General features: G+C 36.7%; 1 protein-coding gene across 1 annotated transcript; it reads left to right on the forward strand.

Moving 5' to 3' along the window:
• Window positions 1–1,950: 1,950 nt before the first annotated feature.
• On the forward strand, window positions 1,951–23,799 carry TUBGCP5 (tubulin, gamma complex associated protein 5; the record flags this gene model as incomplete). Its single annotated transcript, XM_010189406.1, has 22 exons — window positions 1,951–2,017; window positions 2,098–2,206; window positions 4,842–4,938; window positions 6,179–6,258; window positions 6,719–6,854; window positions 7,850–7,967; window positions 9,410–9,499; window positions 10,044–10,137; window positions 10,376–10,622; window positions 10,832–11,034; window positions 11,735–11,850; window positions 12,822–13,090; window positions 14,011–14,209; window positions 15,642–15,830; window positions 16,711–16,893; window positions 17,153–17,237; window positions 17,337–17,457; window positions 18,418–18,596; window positions 19,341–19,466; window positions 20,059–20,147; window positions 22,175–22,275; window positions 23,458–23,799. Coding segments are annotated over 22 exons (2,945 nt in total), but the record flags the coding sequence as incomplete, so codon positions are not given.
• Window positions 23,800–25,563: the final 1,764 nt, after the last annotated feature.

A 25,563-nucleotide genomic window follows, 5' to 3' on the forward strand; every position in this document is an offset into this window, starting at 1 on the left:
CATCAGGCTCTGAATCCTGACTACTAATAGGCTCAGATAAGACTATTTTATTAACCAAATAGCAATTATTCAACAGCAAAGATGAATCTATGGTGTGGGAGAGCTGGATATGACCTGTAGCTGGTGTTTTGACAAGTTCAACTCTTTGCTGAATTTTGAGGAGGTTAGTTGTGTTCATTGGGAATGTAGGAATGTGGTATTTGTAACTGCTGTCTCCCTGCGTTCTTAATATTTACCAGAAATATTCAGTGTAATGCATCATAGCATTGCATTTATCTGGTTTGTAGCTGCAGCAAAATAGTTGCTTGTAACAATCATTCTGAGTCTGTTGGGTGGTGATGGTAGCGGGGTTTCTTAAGTCAGGTAAATGTGCCCTGTCAGTCATCTCCTCTTGTGACTTCTCTCCTACTGTTTTGGTGATCCAGTTGTTTGTGGAGCTGTGTGCTTTTTTAGATTGAGGAATTTTTGGGTTGGCAGGAAAAATGGCAGGGATGCAGAGGAATGCAGAGTTGACAACAAACTGTTTTGACAGGGAAGGTTGGGAGGAGGAGGATGTTTATGCCAGAATTGTCATCTAAGAAATGTGCATGAAAATTTAGCCTGAGATTGACCAGTATCATATCTCCAAAACGTGATACTTTAGCTTGTAGCAGAAACTCTCTTCAGTTTCAAGTTTGCGAAACTTGTGGTTTGTATTGTTAGATTTGATGCTGTTTCTATGCAGTAGTTCTCAGATTAGTCTTGTTTCCATGGAGCCAGTTAGTTCTATTCATGATGTTCCCAACTTGCCTAGAAAAAATTGATACTTTTTTGGGTGCATGTGTTAGAGTCGCTAATTAAAGCTTTAGGTTCTAAACCTTCCAGTTCTTGTACTTGGCACCAGTCTCCCTTTGAACTAATGATTTCCTATGTAAGCTGATGTGCTGTAACAGATAAGCTGTATTTTTCTTAACCTAAACGTCAGCTACCTAGTTAATGTTACATTTTACCATGCTTTTATTCCAAAGCATTACAGAAAAATGAAATCAGACTAATCTTAATTAACAAAGTTGTTTTTTTTCTTTAATACAAGCATGTCTTCATCCTCCAGTGATACTTACTAAAATCCTTGCTACTTGCCTTACAGTTTCATTTTCTAGTTCATTACTTAGACATTGAAGTGATTTTTAGATTGTCTTTCCAAATTCAGTCTATTTAGCTTAACTTTTGCTCCTGATCCAGATTTAGTAGTTTTTCATTTCTGTTTGTGGTCATGAGAGTTTTACCTCTGTGTTCCGTACAGTTGTTGCTGGAAGTTGAGGCAAAATATTAGGTTGGCTTTGAAGGCCTACATGTAGAGTATCTTGACTTTGTGCTCACTGCTGTCACATCCCATTCCCAGTTTTTTTCTGTGTACATGAAGAACCTTATTCATATCCTAATTTCTTCTGCAAAGTCCATCTTTACCTTTCATGAGTTCTTACTTTGTCCCTGCATGTGCTACCCTTGGTAGTATATCTTTATTTTGATTAAGCTCTTCTATTTTAGGCTTCCCTATTATTATGGGAGCATCATTTGGGTTTAGAGGCCTTCCCATGTGGGTTTTTGTTTTGCCTGTACTTGTGATGCAAACCGCAGATAGTTTGTGTGCATTTGGCACGGATGCTTTTGACAGTACAGCTCTTGGTCTTCTCTTTCCACTTGACTTAACTGACAGTGTACTTTAATTGCTTAGTTTGCTGACAGAGTAGTAATTTTCCACGTAACCTGAATTCCATTTTTCCATCTTTAAGGTCAATTTTAGTTAATCCTTCTTGAGCTAAGAGACACTGAGATTAGATTTTGTTGATGTTTAATGCTGTTGCTGAGTTAAGCATGCATCATTAAACTAATACTGTTGTCCTCATATATGTAGATCGACTTTATTTTCTTCTTTATTTAATCTTCCTTTTTAAACATACTCTAATACAGATTTCATACACAGATTTCACCGGTTTCTTGATGTGAATAGTCACAAAGTAGAGAAGACCATAGAAGGGTAAGTTTTATGTTTATGGATTAATAATGGATTAGTTGACTTTTTTGGAAGCATTTTTGATACTGTTTTTTTTTTATTAGAATACATGAAAAACTGATAGTTCATTCTGACCTTGGAAAAGCTGCAAGCTGGAAGAGACTAACAGAAAAATTTCTCAACTCTCCACTCCCAAGTATTGAAGAAACAAAGGTATGTATGTGGCAATTTCCTTGTTCTTTTTTTTCCCCAGCTCTCTTATGTTTGTACTAATGATGGGGATTTCAGTTGTAATGTTACATTGGAAAATTCAGTTGACTTAGCAGTGGGGTTTACAGTTGCTGTTCAGGTGATTGATTTTCAGGGTTATATTCTTTATTTTCCCCATTTATTTTAGAAATGTGTTTATTGTTCTGTCAGGGTTTCAGCATATGCAGTTTAATGCCTTAAAGGACATAATCTCATTGCAGAGCAAGTGCTTTATGGTCAACATTGTACAAATCTAAATGTATCTAGATTCCTGTCTGCTCTAAAACAGTGGCAAACTGAGCAGTTCTTACTCTGTGCCCAGGTTTTTTTTGCATTGAGTAATGAATCTGGATGTTTTGATTTTAGTATTTCCAAATGGAGTGCTCCTGCCCTGTAGCTTCCTTATTGAGACTATATACATGTTTCATCTTTAATACACTTTGTATCAAATCAGTTTAGGATATAGACTGGATGGACGTGTCAAAAATAATCTCACATAAGACATTTTCAAGTGTGGTAGTTTAATAATGAATTTGATCTTTTAAAACTGAAAGTTCCTGCTATTGGGAAATTCAGGCTTGTGATTTTAGAGGTGGTGCTCCATATAATGATTTTCTTTCATAAGTTTGTGTGTTCTGAGTTGTAGTCTGATTTTACTTCTCAGTGAACTGACATTTACCTTTCTTTGCACTGTTTTAGGTTTCCTCTAATTTGTGGGGAAAACCCTGGAACCTTCAGTAGCTTACACATATCTTCAGTTATTATACTGTAGTATAGAGATGTTTGAGAAGTTGTGCTTGTTTGAGAGTCAAATAAAATTAAAAACAGACAAACCAAAACAGAAGCCCAAGCAAGCACTTAATACTTGAATGTTGCAAGTATACTAAGACTTGAAAGAGCCTTTTTTGTTCTTTTTCTTTTTTTTTTTTTTCTTTTGAAAATGCAGCTGAGATATAGCTGGAGATAGATCATATCTCATATTTGGAAAGTTAAACTGCATTTAGTTTTTAGCAGTGGTACATAACTGGGAAGATTGAGTATTTATCAGTTTTATGACTGGTAAGTGAAACGCTAGCTTGCATGTGTGATTTCGTCAACAACCTACTGGTGTTCTTTGACAAACTCTTGTAGAGTCAGTAATGTTCAGTAGGAACATACTATATTCCATATATACTAGATGAGTATGATGCTGCTTTATTAGAAATTTGTTGCATGGGGTTTTTTGTATTTTTGTTTGTTTGAGTGTTGTTTTTTTTTTTTAAATGCAAGTGGATCTAATTCCCAAACAGCTTTGTAAGTGTGTTTGTGTATAGGGTGTAGATAGCAGAATCTCCATATGTCTAGATATGAAATGGTCGGCTGAAGAACTTTGGAAAGTTAGAATCAGGCTAAAGAAAAACCTTTCTTTAGTAAGAAATGGTTGTGCTGTAAGCAGATATTAAAGAACATACCATAACACAAATCTCTGCAGAATACCAGCGTTGGCACGGTATTCCAACCTGATTGAAGGCCTTTGTTTCACAGTCACCTTAGTGCAGTATTGGAGTTAAGGATGCATCCTTCATGCTTTGTGTGGATTTTCAGATGAGGGAAGATAATGTGATCATGATCTTAAAATGTAGCAATTTTGGCAAAGTGGCTTAGCTAACTTCATTTTAGCCTCTGTTTGAAATAATCAGCCATATGAGTAAGGAAACTAAGACTTTGTTTCCTGCAGGCCAATTATTTGTGTTCTTCTGCCTTATCCACATTTACATAGCTGTCCATTATCCCTTGTCCTCTGGTGTCTTCTTACTTTCATAGTACTTAACAGAATATTAGGAGTTGGAAGGGACCTCAAAAGATCATCCAGTCCAACCCCCCTGCCAGAGCAGGATCACCTAGACTAGGTCACACAGGAACGTGTCCAGGTGGGTTTTGAATGTCTCCAGAGAAGGAGACTCCACGACCTCTCTGGGCAGCCTGGTCCAGTGCTCTGTCACCCTTACAGTAAACAAGTTTTTCCTTATATTCAGGTTTAACCTCCTATGCTCCAGCTTGCTCCCATTGACCCATGTCCTATAATTTGACATCACAGAGAAGAGCCTGGCTCCTTCCTTCTGACACTCGCCCTTTACAAATTTATAGACATGAATGAGGTCACCCCTCAGTCTCCTCTTCTCCAAGCTGAAGAGACCCAACTCCCTCAGCCGCTCCTCATAAGGGAGATGCTCCACTCCCTCCATCATCTTTGTGGCTCTGCGCTGGACTCTTTCAAGCAATTCCCTGTCCTTCTTGAACTGAGGGGCCCAGAACTGGACACAATATTCCAGATGTTCCAGAACTTCAGAGTTCCTCCTATCTCCATATTCTCAGATTATCAGCTCAGTAAGAGGCAGTTTATGCTGTGGCTACTTTGGAAATATTTGTTTATTCATTGGCCAATTAAGAGGCAAAATAGAACAAATAACATTCAATATTGTCTTGTTGATGTTATTTCATCATCAGGGCTAGAGAATTGGAACTAATGTGGAGCATTACTGCAGATAATAGGCTGAGTCCTAACCAAAATCTTTTAGACTCTTCGTTGACTTGCTTTTTTTTTTAATGTGTTTTAAAGACAGATGCGCACTATTCCATACTGTCTCTTCTGTTATGTTTGTCTGATTCTCCATCCAACACCATCTATGTGGAAAAACCGAGAGACAAAGAAGTGGGTAAGTTCACAAGGTGTTTATGTTCTTAATAAAAGATACAATCCATTAATGCAATCCGATAAGGGCATTTTTTCTCTCCATTTTATTATCTACTTCACTTCAGGGTGCTTTATTGATTGTTGTTTTATGATTTATACATTTCAAATAGCCTGCAAATCTTTCCTACCCCCATTTATGTTACATTGCCTAATTAAATTTTCCATCCACCAAAGTACCTTGGGAACTCTGTTTGGCTTGTACTGCTGTCCCTTACTAACATTCTCCACCTGTTCAGCACTGCTTACATACTCAAAGACAGCAGGTTTTTGTCCTCAGTCTGTGTTGCACCTCAACAGGAGATCTGTTGAAACAGCTTTGGTGATGTAAATTCCTATGTTCCCTATGTCAAGGAAAGGGGATACCCTTGAAGGTTTCCAGAGGGAGGTCCCAGCTGCCTGCTTTCTAAAGTAGAACTATTTCACTCAATGCCTAAAAATGAGGCTTGTGCTTAAGTTTGAGTGGATACAATCCCGCATTTGTTTACAGTGTTGTATGATAGACTGAAAGAAGAACATTTCAGACTAACCTAAAGAAAATCTTGCATCTTAAGATTCCTTTTTGAATGATCTCTGCACATTCCCTCGGCGGTGTTTTGAATGCACTTTCAGCCCATTCCAGGAATGTGAATATGAAGAGGTTATCTCAAACAACACTAATTACAGTTGAGTAAGCTTCATGTTTAAGATATAATATATTGTAAGAGTGATTGTTATTTTTAAAGTATTACACATCGTATGTGGTGTCTGTTTCGAAGAGTAAGACAGTTCTTGCTTTATGTTGTTTACAATCCGGGATCCTTGTGCATATGTAAATTATACATTTAGAATGTTTCCGCTGGGCTACAGCGGACTAGTCAGAACAAGTGATATGTTGCATTCTTGCATGTTTTTCCAGGATTGAAGCATAGGGTAGTGTAACATAGTACAGATAAACGTGCTGATGGCATGCTAGGTTGCATATTTTGAGTGTATAAGCAATAAAATTGAGAATAAATAAGGATATACAAGGTTGATACGTCACAGTTTACATGTCTGAAAGTGTATAGCCTTGTTAAAGGAACAGTGATGTAACCTTAAATGCAAGGGAATGCTTTTTGGTTTATATTTATTGTAATAATGTCATTTTAGCTTTGAAAATCTTTTAGAGGAAAAGGAAGTCAGAGTTATGATGCTTACTATTTTTATGTTTATGTTTCTCTTAGAAAAGGAAGAAGAATTTGATTGGGGAAAGTATTTGATGGAAGGAGAAGAAATTTACTTTGGCCCAGGTGTAGATACACCAGTAAGTTATTTTTTAAGGTAAAAAATCCTTGAAGTATTTTGAAGACCTGATTTGTATGGTCTCTGATTCTCGCAGGATTACTTGATATGTTGCTTCTTACTTAATACCATGAAATACACACAGACCCAAGCAGAGTAACAGTGATACAAGTGCTTTTGTTCTTCACCATGTTTTGACTTGATCCTGCAACTAAACTGATTCCTTCTGTGGATCCCTGCCTGCTCCTTTTTGTAGTTCTGTGATCTTCTCCAGTCTTCTCATTTGTCTGGTTATTTATGATATGTATAACTTAAACCAGACTCTGGCAGACAGTTACATTAGTCTTAGTGTCCTCAATTTACTTCATACTGGCAGAAAGAAGAAGAGAGTTTATGTTTGGCTTCTCAGGTCAATAGGAAGTGAATATAGATCTGTCTGTTATGTTGTACTGAAATGCATTGGCTTTTGTTGTACTTAATAGGATTGGTCTGGAGAAAGTGACGAGGAGGAAGACACTCAGCCTTTAAGCAGGGAGGACTCAGGTATTCAAGTGGACAGGACACCTTTAGAAGACCAAGATCCAAATAAGAAAATGGTACCTAATGTTTCCTGGAAAGGTTAGAATAAGCTATAATTCTTCCAGTATGGTTATACACACTCAAATTTAGCAAGCTAATGTGGCTTAATTTGTTATTCTGTAGTAAAGTATTATGCTTTAGACTTGTAATTGTAGTTTTAAGGGTCACCTTATTGTTCACTCCAGCTTGTTTTATTTTTAACAGTAAAGAGGCAATATGGAAGGTTTGGTCTGATTTCTGTTGTTGCTGTAGAAATATACATGGATATTCCAATATAGATGTAAAAGCTTGTACAGAAATGTGGCATGTAGTTGTGTGGACATAATGTAAATTTTTATTACTAAGTATCAGAATGTTGAAACAAAATTTGGTTGACTGCAGAAACCTTTGACTCAGTTCTGGGTATGAAGAATTTTAAAAAATAGTTTTATGTAATTAAAGCACTAGTGGCTTACTCCTGAATAGCTTTAGGGAGTATTAACTCTTGCTGTATATTTTTGCATAGAATGTTGTAGGGTACAGGATACCTTGTGTAAGAAGACTGCATAGTATTTGTATGTTGGATAAGCAGTAGCTGTGTAACTGGAATTAGGTGAAGACTTCATGATAATCACATTTAAGAAGGAAACATTTTTGGCTATTGTACAAAATGCATAGTAAAAAGGAACGAAGTGACAAAACTGGTGATATTTGGCAGTTTATATTTTCAGTCAGCTTGGTTTTGTATGTATCATTTGAGAATTGCCTGAGACATGCACATTTTTGGATGAAGAATTGGAAACTACATAAAACTCCAAGTTTATTTTTTAGGACTTTTGCAACTTTTAGGAGATGAGGCATTTCTGTGCAAATTAGTTTGTGCATAATGGTATCATATATATGAGTGCAGTAAATAGTTGTAAATTGTAACTTATCTGAAAAGACCTGGGATTCAGGAGCTGAGTGGATAGGCTTATTCCCAACTTTTTCCCATGTTTTATAAGCATTTCCTGAGTAAATAAAAACACCTCACTGACCGTCACATGTTTTCACAGTTGGTGAACCTGATGCCCGCAGCTGGCTGGAGCAGCACGTAGTTCCTCAGTACTGGACAGGAAGAGCTCCTCGCTTTTCACATAGTTTGCACTTGCATTCCAACCTAGCTGCAGTCTGGTAAGAAAACAGTATCACTTACATATTTCTTATGGCATATAGTACTAAATAGTGACTTTATTAAGTATCTCTACTGTGAAAGCATAAAGATACTATAGTTATTACTGATTTAGTAAGTAACAGAATTGAAAGGTTACAAATTAATAAGATGATCGAACGAGCTCTTTTTTCCTACTAATAGATTATTTTCCTTTTATTTAGTTTTTATTTCATTTGTCGTATCAGAGGGAGGGTCTTCCTTTGTCAAAGAAAAAGGGAAGAAGAAAATTGTTGTTGAATTTCGTTTGGGTTGACCTCAGGAAGGTCTCTGAGGAACTAATACAGATGAGTTGTAAGTGATCCTGGAAATGAAAAGTTCCCTGAAGGTTAACTTTTTGTTTGTTTTTGGTGCCTCCCTTACAAAGGTAGTCTTAAACACAGATTTTGTGTGGGGAAGGAACATAAAGCAGTATGTCACTGTGATCCGCTGTGGTTTTGGAAAGAAAATGAGAAGGAAGTTCAATTTTAAAAAAGAAAAGGAAAAAAAAAAGGCAGCCTGATTCTTCCCTCTGTCCCAAATTCTGCTCTATCAGTATTGCACTAATGCAGATAATTAAATTTATTTTTTGTTCCTTAATTTAATGAATTTCTTAATCAAGGAGTTCAATTTATTTTAGTGTCAGTTGGTTATCTAGCCAGTTATGGACCAAAATTCTCAGTCACTATTGGGTAATCAGTTGCATAAATAGAGCAACACTGTTTCTGTTGCAATGTTGTTAGCAGATATATGTTATATGTATGTATGATATATGATCAGTATTACTTTATTTGGATTTTGAATTTTGAACTTGATCACATAAGTTTTGCCACTGATATACTAATGAGGCAAAATACTAAAAAGGCGAATAATCACTCTATACTTCACTAGAATATGAAAAATACTGTGGAAGATTTACAAAGAATTGTATAACACAGGATCATAAGGGAAAATTCTTAGGTGGCTGTGAAAGTTTCCATTTCTTAAGTAAAACTCTGGGCTAAAGTGTGAATTTTCTTATATGGATTAGAGAAATTAATATTTTACTTTTCAGCTTAGTATTTTAAACAGAAAGTAACTCTACAGATTTTCACAGCATTGAATATGAAATAATAAAGTAATCAAGGTTCAAAACAGAACAAAAAAACCCTAACACAAAACCCAAAACAACCCAGATTCAGTACCTCAGATATTTGCTACTTTGGTACTTTGCTTGTCTTGCTACATACGACTGGATGATACTTGAATGCTTTCCATAGTATTTTGCTTAATAATATGCAAACAGACTCTGCTTTTGTACTTGAAATGTCCCCATGAATTTACTCAACTATGATTAGAACAAAACTGAGCCTTGCTTCATTCTTACCTTCAGGTGATTCAGCTGTTGTTTCATCCATTAAATGATTTTTCTTTGCCTTTTCCTAAGGGACCACCACTTGTATACCAGTGATCCTTTATATGTGCCAGAAGAGAGAACACTAGTCACTGAAACTCAGGTTATACGGGAAACTCTTTGGTAAGAGCAACACCAAAAAAGCTTGCATTTTAACTTTTAGTATTTCTCTTAGAGAAATGAGAGATTTATCTTTGAAGTTGCATCTGAAGAAAGAATTATTTCTGAACTTCTAGCTTACACCATTGCTCACAATAAAGGTGCTGCTTATGTGTGTTAACCATTCAGATTCACGAAGAAGGAATTAGCTCACTACTTCTTGCGTGCATTGATTCCTCAAGTCTAACTGTTAAGAAGAGCCAACTTGTTCCTATCCTGGCCCTATCAATTTTTAATACAGTGTCCGATTTCAGAAAGTAGGTTTGTATCATCTTATAGCTGAAATTATCTCAACTGGAAAGGAACTATGGGAGGTGTTTACTTGATGCCAGTGTTTTATTGTTCAAGTGACAACTTATAGTACCACTGTCATCGTAGTTGGTCTGTGATCCTTTTATTTGAAGAAAAGAAACTGTTAGGCAAGTGAAAGCTATAATTATTTTATTAATTATATTCTCAAGAGTCCATTAAGAAGGAAAAATTCCTACTCTTTTTGTTTCTTTTCAAGGCTACTTTCAGGAGTGAAGAAACTTTTTATATTTCAGTTGAATGATGGAAAAGTGGCTGTGCGGAATGACATTATTGTGACTCATTTAACTCATGTAAGTTGTTTCTGAATTTCCACATTTCCAGAGTTACTCTTAATTTAATCAAATTACATCTGACTTAATAAAACTGAATGGGCTGTTCCGATATGTGAGAATGTGGTCAAGTGATAGGGATGGCAGAATTTTATTATATTTTATTTCATAGAAATATCTTGTGATATTTTTGGGGTTTATAAAAGAAAATCTTATTAGATCATTCTAAAAAGTTGTTGTTTGTGGGTTTTTTTTGTAGAATTGTCTGAGATCTGTATTGGAGCAGATAGCAGCGTATGGTCAAGTTGTGTTTAGACTACAGAAGTTTATTGATGAAGTGATGGGACATGGCCCAGAAAACACAATGCATGGAACAGTTTCCACTCCAAAAAAGACTACTGAAGCCCCATTCAGAACCTATCAAGCTTTTATGTGGGCCTTGTATAAATATTTCATTAGCTTTAAAGAAGAACTTACTGAAATTGAAAAATGCATAATCAACAAAGGTACCGTGCAAGGGAAATTTTATGAGAGGGGGGCGCACAAGAAAACTTTTATAAGCGGGAAACATGCAAAACATTCTGCAGATACATTCTGAAACTGACATATGCCATGCTGCATTTTAAAACCTTATTAAAAACATTAACAACATTTGGTTTTTCTGTTGGATATTACCTTTATACATCTTTGGGTTGTTTGGGTTTTTTTTTTCCAGATAAAACAGTCACACTTTCAACAGTGATAGATAAGTTGTCTCCCCGACTGGCACAGCTGAAGGTACTTCACAAAGTTTTCAGCACAGGAGTAGCGGAAGTGCCACCTGACACTAGAAATGTTGTACGAGCATCTCATCTGCTTAATACTCTCTACAAAGCTATCCTTGAATATGACAGCGTTGGAGAAGCATCTGAGCAAACGGTAGGGGAAGCAATTCCTACCTTAATAGAACAACACACTAGTATGTTTAGTAACCTCAATTTCTTTATGGTGATGGAGTACACTAGCCTTCAGCTACCGAGGAGTGAGGAGAAATTTCATAGCTGTGGTGCATTACTGTTTTCTGACATGCGTTCACTCAACCTGGCCAAAATCAGATTTATGAGATCAGCAGCAGTGTGTTTTTAGTACTGAGGGGAGGAACTTTGGAGAATCAGAGGCCAGGAAGCTGTTACAAAAGAGGGAGTTTTGAAATAGCTTTCCCTCCTTCTATTTCTACAGCTGCATAATTCTGTTAATGGTGAAATGTAAGGATTGGGGTTTTTACAGTAACTTGTTGATTATACTAGTGAAAATACAGTAGATGCCCTTTTGTTTTCCTGTTTTCTACGTCATAAAACCACAGAATGTTTTATGGCTGTCACTGCTTAAGAGGTATTAGAATAGGAAGAAAACTGGGTCTACCTGTGATGACAAAAAGTAGTACAGGGAGGCATGCACAATAAGTGTTTCTGTTAAAAGTACTAAAGCTGTAATTTTTAGGTGAACGTGTTATCTCTAAAAACACCGAAATGTAGTTATGTATCTTATAAACTATAATTGCACAGTTATATTATTATTGTTGTTATATTGCTTTTAATGCTTACTATAAAAACATTCAGCCACTTTTTTTTTTCTTCAGGTATCCCTTTTGTTCTCTCTCTGGGTTGAAACTGTGAGGCCATACTTACAGACAGTGGATGAGTGGATAGTCCATGGTAATTTGTTTGATCCTGCAAAGGAATTTATCATTCAGAGGTAGGGATGCTGATACTGGCCACACATAATACTGTGCAAGTATGAACACAAAACCTGCTGTAGAACCTAGGAAGTAAAGAGTGACAATAAAAGTAGATTTTGCACGTTTGTTATTTTACTTAAGTGGAACTGATTTCTTAATCATAGTTTTATAACTTGTCTCAGACTTCCCATTAGGGAAATTGTATTAGGTAAGGAGCCCTACCAGATATTGTTCTGGAACAGAATTCAATTGTTTTGGTTTTTTATAATCTGTAATAAATAGTCAGCAGTCAGACTTTGAGTATGTTGACTTTTTTACTAGCGATTAACCATTTTTCAAAACGAAGATGTTTGCAAAAATTACAAAATTTACTTTTAAATTTTTTCTACTAATCTATAGCTGTCATAAATCAAATGCTATTTAGAATTGAAATACTCACTGCCTCTGACTTATAGTACAAGTTAGTATGGTATCTTGAAGTACATGCTCATATCATAAACATTATGTCAGCTGTTAATTTATCTTCTGTTTGTATGCTACATTTTGCTGATTCCTTTTCTGACATCTCGAAGTGCAAAGTGAATATAGAACTTAGAATTTTGGCTTGTAATTAAAAATCTATTTCCCCCTATCTGCCAGACTTACTTGAACCTCTATCTGTTAAGGCAGGTCAAGGTGAGCATGAATTAAGAGAACAGTTCTAGTACTATTGTAAGGAATTTAGTAGCTGACATCTGTAACATTCTCATGATGTCCCACTTGATTTTTTTCTTCCTGTGATTCTGTAGCTGTGTTTTCAGTGCTACCAACAGGGGTGATTTCAACTTTTATTTATATTTGTGCTTCATTTTAATTACCTAATTTAGGTTATTTTCCATCTGACTTCAGAAAAAGGCAAAGCATAGAGCAAAGATGATACGCATCTTCTAGTAATGAAGTTTCATCTTTTGAAAAGGGAAATACCGAGCAGCTTTTTATCTCTTTGCAGAAACAAAAATGTTCCAGTTAATCACAGAGATTTTTGGTATGCTACCTACACGTTATATAGTGTGTCAGAGAAGACGGAGAATGAAGAGAAGATGAGTGATAATGCCAGTGCCAGTTCTGGCAGTGACCAGGCCCCTTCAAGCAGGCAACACACCATGGTCTCTTTTCTGAAACCTGTGCTAAAGCAAATCATCATGGCTGGAAAATCCATGCAGCTGTTGAAGAATCTTCAGTGCAAAGATGGCTCTCCACAGCAGACTGCATCGAGAGGTGAAATGTCAGCTTGTGGACTGTCAGGCCTTAGGGTATCTTGCAGGATGGGTGTAGTCTTGTTTCCGTGGTTTTCGAATAATATGACGCGCTCTGTTGAATGCCAGTATCATGGTTGGTAACTTCAGGTCTGATTGAAATCACTTCGTCTTCCAATGCAAATAAGTGAAAAGATGCAGTGTTCCCTTTGCTTTTTATCGCTTTACATTTTTCTTAAACTTTTGTCATGTGCTTGCAAAACATATTTTTTTTTCTTATGAGACAATCAAAACCAGCTTGTATGTTCTAATAGTAAAGCTGTTTTGTTTTAATTAACAGCCGTTTTACATTACTAAGTGCTTGAATAATTTTGAGGTTATATGTGGAACATTTTCTTTTAATGAGTGATATTTGGGTATCTAGGATATTTATCTTGAACTATTGTCAACCGTAGTATAACACTGCAATCAATTTTGATTTTTTTTTTTGAGGGCAAAATACATTTTTTGGTTTTGCTGTTTCTTGATGTTTGAAGTAGAGACAGTTAAATTATTTTGGAGACTCTCTAGGTTTGTTTCCCCCTTTGGTGTGAGTCTATAAGCTATTCCGGTGAATACTGCAGGGATTTTTCAGACGCTAGGAATTAACTGCCTTTGCATCTGAAGGAGAGGAGTTCTCTAACAGTTTCAGAAGTACTTCATATTTCAGGCACCGATTCAGCAATCCATTTGAACATATACCTGACTTTAGGCATTGAACTAGTCCTACGGTTTTAGCAATACTTGTTTAAATATGTATTTGAGTTTTTTTCTGAACAGTGGTCTAAATTCAGTATGTTAAGAGTTAAGAAGTAAAATGTTGGACTATGGAGTTCTTTTAGTTCAGATTATGAGGGGTTTTTTGGAGTGAAATTTTACCATGGAATGTGTTGCCCAATTTAGATGCTGAACGAAAGAGTTTATATACGCTGTTCTTGGAATCGGTGCAGTCTCGCCTGCGGCACGGAGAAGAGTCTGTCCCCGATATTATTACAGAACAGCAGGCCACAAAGCAGAGCCTGATAAAGATGCAGTCTATAGCAGAAAGACACTTGGAACTGGATGATGTCCATGACCCGCTGCTGGCTATTAATTTTGCCAGGTAAATGAATTCTTTTCCTGCTGTGTTGTTGAGAGCAATGTTCTGCCTGGTGACATTTGGGAGACCAAATTTTTATTGCTGCTGAAAATGAGCAAGTAAAGAATAAGGAGGAGCACCAACCATCTGTGACAGAAGCTAAGTAAACACTACCCTTTGTGCTTAGTTAAAAACAGTTAAAATCAGTGGAGAATCTGCTACTCACATCTGTTAGCATAGAAAACAGGAATAGTCTTTATCATGGCAGGCTTTTAGCAAATACATGTTTTAATAGTGAATGCTGTTGTAAAATCTAAACTTTTAAATGTATTTGCCTGGAATTCGTACACAATGTTTTTGATTTGCACCAAGTATATTCTTTGAGGAATGTAGCTTCAGTTGTGCTGTGTTTAAATAATCTAACTTTAAAAGCTTTCCAAAATTCATGTTAATTGCATTAAAAAAAATCTTCATTCCTCATAATGAGGGAATTCATATAGAAGTTATAAGTGTCCCGAACACTAGCAGGAAAGAAAAACTTGGAAAATCTTACTTATTTTGTGATAGCTATAAGAAATAGCTATTTATGTTTTTCCTAAATAGTAGTTGGTGATTTACTTGTTTTCATTTCAGTCCTAGGAGGAGTTAGTTTTAAAGAAATAATTATTAATAGTAGATAGTACCCTTTACTTCCCTTGTTTGTTGGGACTAATCTACTTGTCAGAATTGATAGATGAATTCAATGTCTGACTCATCCAGTCAATCAAGGCAATAGCTGCTATGAGCCAGGCTTTCTGTTGCAATGGATTTGGCTAGCAAGTAGCTTTTTACAAATGATTGTAATAATTTGATCCTTTCTGTGACAAAATAATTAAACTTACCAAGTGTAGACTGCAGATACTCTCCTCCTATGGCATAATATTACAGATATATAAGGGCCCCATATTTAAGGTGCCTCAAACCAGTTATCCATATATGTGGTGGTGGTTTGGGGTTTTTTGACTTGTTTTGTTTTTGCTGGGTTTTGCTTTATGTTATTGTTGTTCAAATTTTTACTTGGTTTTTTTTAAATTTTATTTTTCTTTCCTGGGAAGTTCATCTGTCTGCTGCACATGCACACTATAGTTTTAAAAGTTCCTAAGATAATAGGTTTGTTTATAAAGCTGTATAGTGTTTGAACTTCATGTTGTTTTTTCAGAATTATTTCTTGAGCAATTATGTGATCACAGTATGCTGTCCTTTTTGATATGCTCGGTCATACAAAAACAGTATGACGGATCACTTAATAGGCTTGATACGTACTATAGTTATGAAGCAGCTTTTATTACTTCTGCACCATATATTTTAGAGCAGAGGATCCAATTTTGATTAAAATCTTTGAAGGTATGACATTTTTGTTTTATGTATTGTGTAAATTATGAACCTTCTTCCCTAAGTAGCTTGCTTTATTTTGAAGATTGTATCTGGAACAGAGTGACTTCCATGAGAAGTTTACTGGTGGGGATGTTTGTGTGGATAGATCCTCAGAATCAGTGACCTGCCAGACTTTTGAACTGACGTTGAGGTCTTGCCTTTATCCACACATAGACAAGCAGTACTTGGAATGCTGTGGTAATCTGATGCAAACTTTAAAGAAGGATTATAGGTAAGAAAGTAGATTTGTTTTTTTCCATAATACTTTTTTTTCTTAATTACCAGTTGTATGCCATACACTGAAAGCAGGAATTTTATGTTGTTTCTGTTCCAGTTTGATGATAATAAAATCATTAAGGAGGAAGGGGGACATCTAACATGGTAGAATCCTGGGTGAAAATTTGGTCTAGTTTAAATCAACAGTAAAACTATCATTTGTTTCAGTGGATGTTTAGCAGGGAAATTGTTTAAAACAGTACTTTAAAAAGTGTCCTCATTTGATACTGGAGGACAAATTTTAGGAAGCCAGAATATACTTGTTTAATAGGAGATTCACTTACAATACTATAAAATGTATAGTAGACAAAAGTCATCATGCTTTTAATCTGTCTGAAATACTTAATGTGTCTATAGTCATGGTTCTCGTGAGGGTTGTAGTAGTACTACTCTTCCTACTTTATCAGAAAAGGAAAATCCATATGATAATTTTCTGGGGCCCCATGTTAAAGTCTCTTAGACAGAACTCTCCCTGAAATTGCATCTCCTTCCCTAAGTTCTGTTTAGGGAGAGGGATGGGATTTCCAAACTCTAAGCTATTTTAGAGAACTACCTAGCCTGTAAGATACTTGAATACCGTGAGCACTTCCATTGAAGTTAGTGGGGCTGTTCAAGTTTACAGGAAAAAATGTCTTGGTTATTTGTTTTATTTGAACGTATGTGAAGGTTGCCTGAGGGTTAAGCAAAGGATTTACTGTGGACTTCATTGAGTTTGTGTTTAATACTGAGTTCTTGTAGTGAAAAGTTTTGAAGATTTTAGTTTCTGTAACAGTTGTGTTTGATTTCACTTGCATGTTTAAGACTGAGGAGTTGTTATATGTTTGTTCCCCGTTTAGGCTTGTAGAATATTTGCAGGCAATGAGAAACTTTTTCTTACTTGAAGCTGGAGATACCATGTATGACTTCTATACATCTATTTTTGACAAAATAAGAGAAAAGGAAACGTGGCAGAATGTTGCTTTCTTAAATGTCCAACTTCAAGAAGCAGTTGGGCAACGCTATCCAGAGGACAGTTCAAGGTAAAATGCAAAATCCTGTAAAATATGGTTTAGTTACGCTTCTTTCACCCTCACCTGTACTAATGTACTTAACCTTCATACTCGTCAAAACAATCTGTTTTAATGAAGTCTTAAGCTGTTGTCATCTCTTCTACCCAAGTCCACCAGATTATATCGGAGAGTTGGTATTTAGTAATAAGAAACTAAAAAAAAAAAAATGAAACTAATCACCAATTTAAAACAGCTCATCACCATTTAAATCACTTGTTTCCTTACATAGGTTGTCTATATCATTTGAAAGTGTTGATACAGCAAAGAAGAAACTCCCTGTCCACACCTTAGACGGTTTGACGTTGAGTTACAAGGTAGTGAGTTAATATTACTGTAGTTTTTGTTCTAGAACAGATTGGAAATGTTATATTAAATTCACATTTTCTGTCTTGGTTATCCTCTGCTCTTCTTAGGTTCCTTGGCCTGTGGATATAGTTATAAGCTTAGAGTGCCAAAAAATTTACAATCAAGTTTTTCTGCTGTTACTGCAAATAAAGTGGGCCAAGTACAGTCTAGATGTTTTACGATTTGATGGTAAGAAACTTCTTTGATGAAAGATACTCTCATAACTTGTTCTGTTGTCTAAGGACGTAAGTAGTCTGCTGCTTTCTGCAGTAAGTAGTATAGACCAATCAGAATTTTGATTCGTTCTATAAAATATTAATCCCTATTAGCTTTGCAAATTAGAACTTTTAAGCAGGGCAAGTTTTTTCATTTCTTGCCAGCTTCCAGGACACCACTATTTATGCATGCATTCCATTTGTCTCTTTGATTCAGGTTTAGTTACTTTTATTGGAAACTTGTTACTTCATTCTTCAGACCTTGCTGTTGAAAGAAGGTCTGTCCACCACACCCTGATGTTTTGCTTTATGTGTAGTCCAAGTTATTATGAGTAATACCCTGCAAACAGTTAAGAAAACAAGATGAAAAAATAATCTAATTGAGATTGAAACAGTAAGCTAGATCGTTTGGAATACATACTCTTGGGGACTGTAGAAAGAGATCTCTTAGTGTCTCCTTCACCAGGTTAATGTTTATACTCTTCATGTCCCATATAAAGTGGATACACGCTTCATGTCCTAGAAAAATAAATGAGAAAGTTGATGGGTTCATCTGTTTTGTATGTCAGCTAAGTAATTCTCTTCTGTTGTTTAAACGTCACAGATACGGCTTTGTGCTTAAGTCTTTTCCCCTTTGTGGAGATTGTATACATATTTATTTTTAATGTAGTTACTTTTTTACCTTTTCACATTATCTTTAGCTCTTAAAGAGCATTTCCTGTTGTAGTATTTATCAAATTGTGTTGTACACATACTGTGAAACTACTCAGTATATTGTTGCTGTATTTTAAAAACACATCTGCATTGCAAGAGAAGTCTTACATCAGTATTGTGTGCAGAATAATAAATAACAAATTTCAGTTTTAAGTAACATTCTAGCTATGGTTTGTCTTCATAAGCACTTCGGCCTAATACTCTTGCTTTTCGTTTTTAGAACTAGTCTGTGCTACAGAAAACCCACAGGTTAAGGAAGGAACTTCATTAGAACAAGGAACGCTTCCTCCATTTGGACCACAGCCAGAAAGTATAAAGCAACAAATACATCGCATGTTCCTCTTAAGAGTTAAACTTATGCATTTTGTTAACAGCCTGCACAACTACATCATGACTAGGGTTTGTCTTATATCCCATTTTCATTTATATTAAGAACCTGTAACAAGAGATGCAGTATTCATTTTAATTTAAAACATTAAAAAATCCCCAAATAAAAAGCACAATATTAGTCTAATGTCCTTTCTGCAAATTAATTTTGGGCTAAGCGTCTTTCAGTTTTAACTTGGCAGTTGTAAATCAGTAATTCTAAAATTGCTTTAGAAGTTCTACATACGTGTGATTGATCTTTAGATATTTTTAGTTCTTTTTGACTGTTTCTCCCAGTGCTAGATGACTGAAGCACAGTCGTGTAAAAATAGGTTTTTGTAAGCTGTTACTCTCTTAAAAGCTATTATACCTATAAAGGTATTATTACAGACATTTTAGTTAAATGGATCCTTCTCAAAAATCTCTAGTATGCAGCTCTGAAAGTGTATATATGAATTCTCAAATATAAAGGCAATGCCTGTAGATTCATGTTAGCTCTACTATTGCCTTTTTTGCCTTTAGTAAAGTTAATATACTCCTAATCAGCTCCTCCAGGGATAGTCTGCCCTTGAGCAATGGCAGTAGTCCTATGAGGAATCTCCTTGTACAGTTATGAGAAGAGTTCAATTTTTTTACTGTGTTGATGGTAATTTGGAGGATGAGCCTAAAATTTAGAAAGAGTGAATGAATCAGGCAATTTTAGGCTCTTAAAAAAATACTGGAAGAGTTGCATTTGTGTGCAACATGAAATTTAGTAACGATGGTCTTCTTTTTAAGATTCTTCACAGTACAGGCTTGGAGTTTCAGCATCAGGTAGAAGAAGCCAAAGATTTAGATCAGTTGATAAAGATTCACTACAGATACCTATCTACAATCCATGATCGCTGTCTACTGAGAGAAAAGGTGGGTAACAAGACTTGCATATTTGATATATTGAGTTTAGCAGGACAGGAAAGTAGTTTAGTACTAATTATGCTGTCTCTTTTGCATTCCATATATAGGAAGCAATATATAGGTACTCTTGATGAAATGGTAGCTTTTTCAGAGTTAACACTGAGATCCAGTTTCCCTTGCAAGTCTCAGCTCAATTCTGTCAAGGAGAGAAGATAAAATTACATTCTTTATATTGGATTTTATGTGACTCATTTGTTTCTACAAGGTAGGAAGATTTGAACAAACTGAGGTTTGGTAATATAATGAGGATTGTACATACTGGTGTGGCAGGAAATGGCAGTACATGAATAGCATTGCAGCCCTTTATCTGACAATACTTAGTGCTTAGTCCTCATCAAAACAGTCAGCCATGAAATCAGTCGGAGAGCAAATACAAAACACATCTTAAATTTGGAAGAATCGCATTGTACTTAGGAGATTGTTTTTACAGACCAGATGAAATGGCATGGGATATCTTTGTATTGCAGCTTAATAATGAAAATTATCATGGTTAACAATGAATTTCTGACTGTTCTTCCTTTTGTTTTAATTGTTGTTTTAGGTGAGCTTTGTGAAAGAAGCTATAATGAAAGTGTTAAATTTAGTACTGATGTTTGTAGACCGTTGGCAGGCTGGTTTGGGGGCTTGGAAGTAAGTATACATACCTAAAAGTCTTTTAAAAAACTACATTTAAATCTGACCTCTAAACCTGCTTATTTGTCTAATCTGGACTGTCTAAATTGTAAAGCCTTTGTGGGGAAAAAAAAAAAGTCAAAATGTGAAGCTGTTGAAGTCAATGAAAGTTTTGCCATTGACTTTGGAGTCAAGATTTTTGTGCAGAATGTTTGAGTCCCTTGGTTCAAATGGTCAGATTTTGTATTCTTGATAAAATCCGAAGTTGTTTTCAGTCTGTCCTTTCCTGTAGTACCTTTTCTGTAATAACAACCTGGGATGAGTGTCACAGTTGGGATTTTTCAGGAAAGAAATGTGTTTACTTATGTGCCATGATTGAAGTTAGAAACCCACCTGTAATTTCCAATATAAGATTAACGTGCCGATCTGTGAATCAGTTGCTTTTCTCGGACAAGATTAAAAACAAGATCTGTGGGTTTTTTTCTTTTTGGAGTAAAATAGAATATTTCCGTTGGAAGGGACCTACAATGGTATCCAGCCCAACTGCCTGACCACTTCAGGGCTGACTAAAAGCTAAAGCATGTTATTAAGGGCATTGTCCAAATGCCTCTTAAACACTGACAGGCTTGGGGCATTGACCACTTCTCTACGAAGCCTGTTCCAGGGTTTGACCACCCTCTTGTTAAAGAAATGATTCCCAATGTCCAGTCTGAACCTGTGGTGATGCAGCTTTGAACCATTCCCGTGCATCCTGTCTCACTGGGTACCACGGAAGTCAGCAGCTCCCTGTCCACTTCCTCTCCTTAGGAAGCTGTGGAGAGCAGTGAGGTTGCACCTCAGCCTCCTTTGCTCCAAACTAGAGAAGCTCAGAGTCCTCAGCCGCTCCTCGTAGGACATTCCTTCCAGTCCTGTCACCAGCTTTGTTGCCCTCCTGGACACATTCAAAGACCAACGCATTCGAGGACCTTCACATCCTTCTTAAATCATAGAGTCTAGAGCTGCACACAGTACACAGAATACAGCAGGATAATCATCGCTTTTGACCAACTGGTTGTGCTGTTTGGTGCACCCCAGGATGTGGTTTGCCCTCTTGGCTGCCAGGGCACGCTGCTCACAGCTATTAAAGGCAGCTGCAGACCGGCACCTGCAGATCCCTTTCTGCAAAGCTGCTCTCCAGCCACTCCTCTCCTGGTTTATGCTTTTGTTTGTGTAACTTGCTGCTTGAAGAATGAATGACAGTGGGCAAGACTCCAAGGCTATGCTAACACTCAAGGGTTGATCTGTGGCCCAGAGGCCAGCTGGTGTGGAGTGGCTTATATCCATATTTTCCAGGACTAATTCTCTTTGGCACAGATGCTACCTAGAACTTGGATCTTGCTTTCCGATAGCATTAGGAAGTTGCTATTTTTGGAGTGGCCTTCCAATTTGAAGTGTCAGAAATAATTTGTGAAGTCTGTTGATAAAGCCTGAAACTTAGAGCGTGTAGTTGCATGCACTTGGATGTGGCAGGAAGAAGTCATAGCTGATGTAGTGTCATGCACATCCTCTTGGGAGAGGGGAAAAAGGAAAGGAGTGACCATTATGAGCTACATCTTCTCCCTCCTCTGGTGAACACCAGCTGGCGCTGTTCAAACTGGAATTCAAGATAATAAAGCAGTGGGGGTGTCCCTGTTTTATTTGGCTGTGTAGGTTTACCCTGGGGAGCTTTGGAGCAATAGAGACCAGGAATGGCTGTCTTGAAATACAAAGCTATGTGGGAATAACAGTTGTCAGTTGGATCCATGCAGTTCCTCCTAGTTACTGCCAAGGTTTCTTAGATGATGAGGAAATTATTAATGCCATTGTGATAGTGCTCAGATGCTCCTGTCAAAATTACCTTGGTTTTCTAGAAGTGGAATACACAGGCATAACTGAAATATTGTAAATTCAAGCCAGAATGCTACTTAAAGAGTACTTTTTATCATTTACGGTGAAGGTTTGGTCATATTTTGAAAATAATGTTGTGGCTGGTCTGTTAAGCATCCCTCTGTTAAACTGTTCCGTAGGATGGAATCCATAGAGAAGATGGAGTCTGATTTTAAAAACTGTCACATGTTTCTTGTGACTGTTCTCAACAAAGCCGTCTGTCGGGGCTCCTTTCCGCACTGTAAGTACACAGGGCTTTTCACATACCTGCGCTTACACACAGGCTTTACTAAGAATGTACTTATGTTTTAGTCTGTTTTAATGTTTGTCAGTACATCTTAAGGAATCTTTTGTGAGGTATTCAGAGAGGGACATAAAGCGTTACTTCTTAATAAGTTAACTTCATTATTGTTTTAGAGTATTGGTGCCATGTTTTTTTGATGACAGCTTACCTGTTTTCTTGATGAGGGGATGCAGATGTAGCCAAGCAAGTAACAAGCAGTTTTTAAATGAATGAAACAAAGAACTGGAGGGTATAGAAAAGCATTCATTTTGTTGTTGTTGGGTGTCAGCTGCGATACATCTTGAACAAATAAAATTTTAGTGTTACGGTGCCTCAGCTGCAACTGCACTGAGTTCTTGGCTCTGCCCCTCTGTTGGAAGTTAAGTCCTCAATAGCAGAAAGAGCAGAAGACTTCTGCTTGCACCTTGGTATTACCTTAAATTGCTCATCAGTGCCAGTGTGAGTTAGGGGGGCAACTGCTGAATGAGGTTACCTGAGCTGTAGATGTGGGTTCTCATGGGTTTCTGAAAGAAGTAGTATCTGACATAATTTTTTTACTTTACACATTTTTACTGTGAGGGTGCCAGAGCACTGGACCAGGCTGCCCAGAGAGGTTGTGGAGTCTCCTTCTCTGGAGACATTCAAAACCCGCCTGGATGTGTTCCTGTGTGACCTAGTCTAGGTGATCCTGCTCTGGCAGGGGGGTTGGACTGGATGATCTTTCGAGGTCCCTTCCAACTCCTAATATTCTGTGATTCTGTGACTTCACTGTTACTCAGTCTACAAGAGCTTGTCTTCAAGAACTGTCTGTGAGAGTGACATACTGCATATAGTCCCCCCAATGTTGCTGGGGTTTTCTGTGTGTGTACAGCAGTTAGTATTTCAAACAAAGGAGCTGAATTCTCACCAGTTCTTACCACCTAAAAGAACTAATGGGTAACTGATGATGAAAGTGGTGAAATATTTTCCAAACTGCCTAGAGATTCGTACAATGTCTTACTGTCCTAAATCCTGAAGTATTACAACTTAAAAAATAAACTGATATCTTCCTTTTGAACTACAGAGTTGAATATTGCCGTAAATATTCGCAGACTGCTGCAGATGCAAATGTTAACTACTTTTTTATGGTTTGGTTCACAGTGGAGTCTTTAGCTTTGTCACTGATGGCTGGCATGGAACAAAGTTAACACCTGAATCCACTGAGTTACTGAAGGACTGAAAGCAGCATTTTTGTTGAAAATCCCTTGTTAAAAAACTGTAAGCGTTTTACACTCCAGTTTGATACGTGTATAGCTAAATGACACGGATGGTTTGGACCTGTGTAAAATATTTTTAAATGTAAATAATGTGCAGGTATTTAAGTGTATTGGTTGTGGCAGTATTTTTTTCTGTATGTATACGCTTCAACATCAGAAAAACATGTACAGTGTAAAATTCATCCTGTGTAAACAATCTTACTTGAAAATACATGACATGTATTTCATGCTGTAAAAAGGATTTTTTTTTTAATTATGAATAATTGCTGATTTACATTTTCCATTAATTTTGTAGCTGTGAATAGATCACAGGGCAGTGTGGAGTGGTGTGACAATTCTTACTATTCAAGAGGTTGGTTTAGTGAATTTTTGTCCTTTTTTCCTTTGAGAAAAGGCTAAGAAGCTTTCATCTTGTTTGCTTAATGGTTCTTAAGAACTCTTTGGGAACATTTATGACTGTTACAATAAGCTGATGTAAAAAGTACAAGATTAACTTCTCAAAATGGATTATTGCAGGTCATAAAATACCAATATTTTTATGTTAAATGATCAAACGCTTACTAATTTTAGTGGTAGCTCTTGTCTGTTTAAGTAGGATTAAGATCAGTGTGTAATGTATTAATTTTAACTATTGGTTTGCTGAGATGTTTCAGAGGTGCTCAGCTATGACTTGACTGTTCTTTTCAAGCTTTTTGCAACCAAACCTTACATCTAGTAGCTAATCTCTTATAAAGTGGTAGCTATTAATACAGAAGGGTACCTTTCTAGAGAAGTAAATGTGGAACGTGTTATGTACAAGATGACTTTCCCTGTCTCCTCCCTATGGAGGTTTCTCTGTAATTCTGGCGTCAATACACCTGCATTTAAAAAGGAAAAATCAACTTTAGCCCTTTGCCTCTTTATTTATTTGAATAAATAAAAAATTTAGTAATTGGAATTTCACCATTGTGTGTGCTTCTGCTGAAATCCAGTTGGTTACTTAAAATTTGAGGGTTTATCTGCAAGGTAAATGAAGCATAGTAATACCAGCTCTGAGGCTGTGTGGCTCACATGATAAAACTGGGTTTTTTTCAGCTGTGAACTAATAATTTGGTGGGGGAAGTTCCTTCAATCCTTCATGTTGATGAAACATTCATTCTTGGTAAATACCTTTCCAGATTTTACTTATTTTATTCAGAAGACCCCATGCAAGTAAAATAATTTGCTGTTTCATCCGATTTCCTGCTTGGGAATAGTCAGTGGAATAATCAGCTCTGGCAGTGTTGTCCCATTCCAGTCACGGACATCCTCCACGCTTGGCTTTTTGTGTGGCAGCAATACTTGGCTGACAAATTCCCTTGAATGAGTCCATCATTTGGCATCCCTTTCTTCAGAACCACAGAAAAATAAGTCCTTTCTTTAGTATGCATTCCCTGTGATGCCACCAGGACCTTTTCATCCACTGGCAGTAGTTAAAATGATTGTTTACCAAGGTGTTTAGTGAAGTTTGGGGTATTTTAGCTATTCATTTGTTCAAATTTCCCTGTAGCATTTTCTGGTTTCTTTACAGGGCAGTGTTGTTACTTGGATTCCATCCTGGGTCCGTTCCTTCTGAACATTTTTGACCCTGTTTCCAAATTCCCATTTTTATCTGATATCTCTGAATTTATTTGAATCCTAACTTTTGGTTGCTTTTCCTCTTTTGATGGAGGAGCATTTGAGTGTGCTTTACTCACACTTCTGGAATTTCAAGTAAGCAGATCCAGAGACATTAGAAATACAAGGTCACAGAATCGCTCGGTTGGAAAAGACCTCTGAGATCATCATGTCCAACCGTTCCTGTTTACCCACTAAACCATATCCTTAAGTACCTCATCTACCCGCTCTTTAAATTCATCCAGGGATGGTGACTCCACCACCTCCCTGGGCAGCCTGTTCCGGCTTCTAATGATCCTCTCAGTAAAGAACTTCCTTTCCTTTTCTCTAACCTAAACCTCCCTTGGCACAGCTT

Source organism: Mesitornis unicolor, unplaced genomic scaffold, assembly GCF_000695765.1.
Source record: "Mesitornis unicolor isolate BGI_N332 unplaced genomic scaffold, ASM69576v1 scaffold44067, whole genome shotgun sequence".
NCBI lineage: Eukaryota > Metazoa > Chordata > Aves > Mesitornithiformes > Mesitornithidae > Mesitornis > Mesitornis unicolor.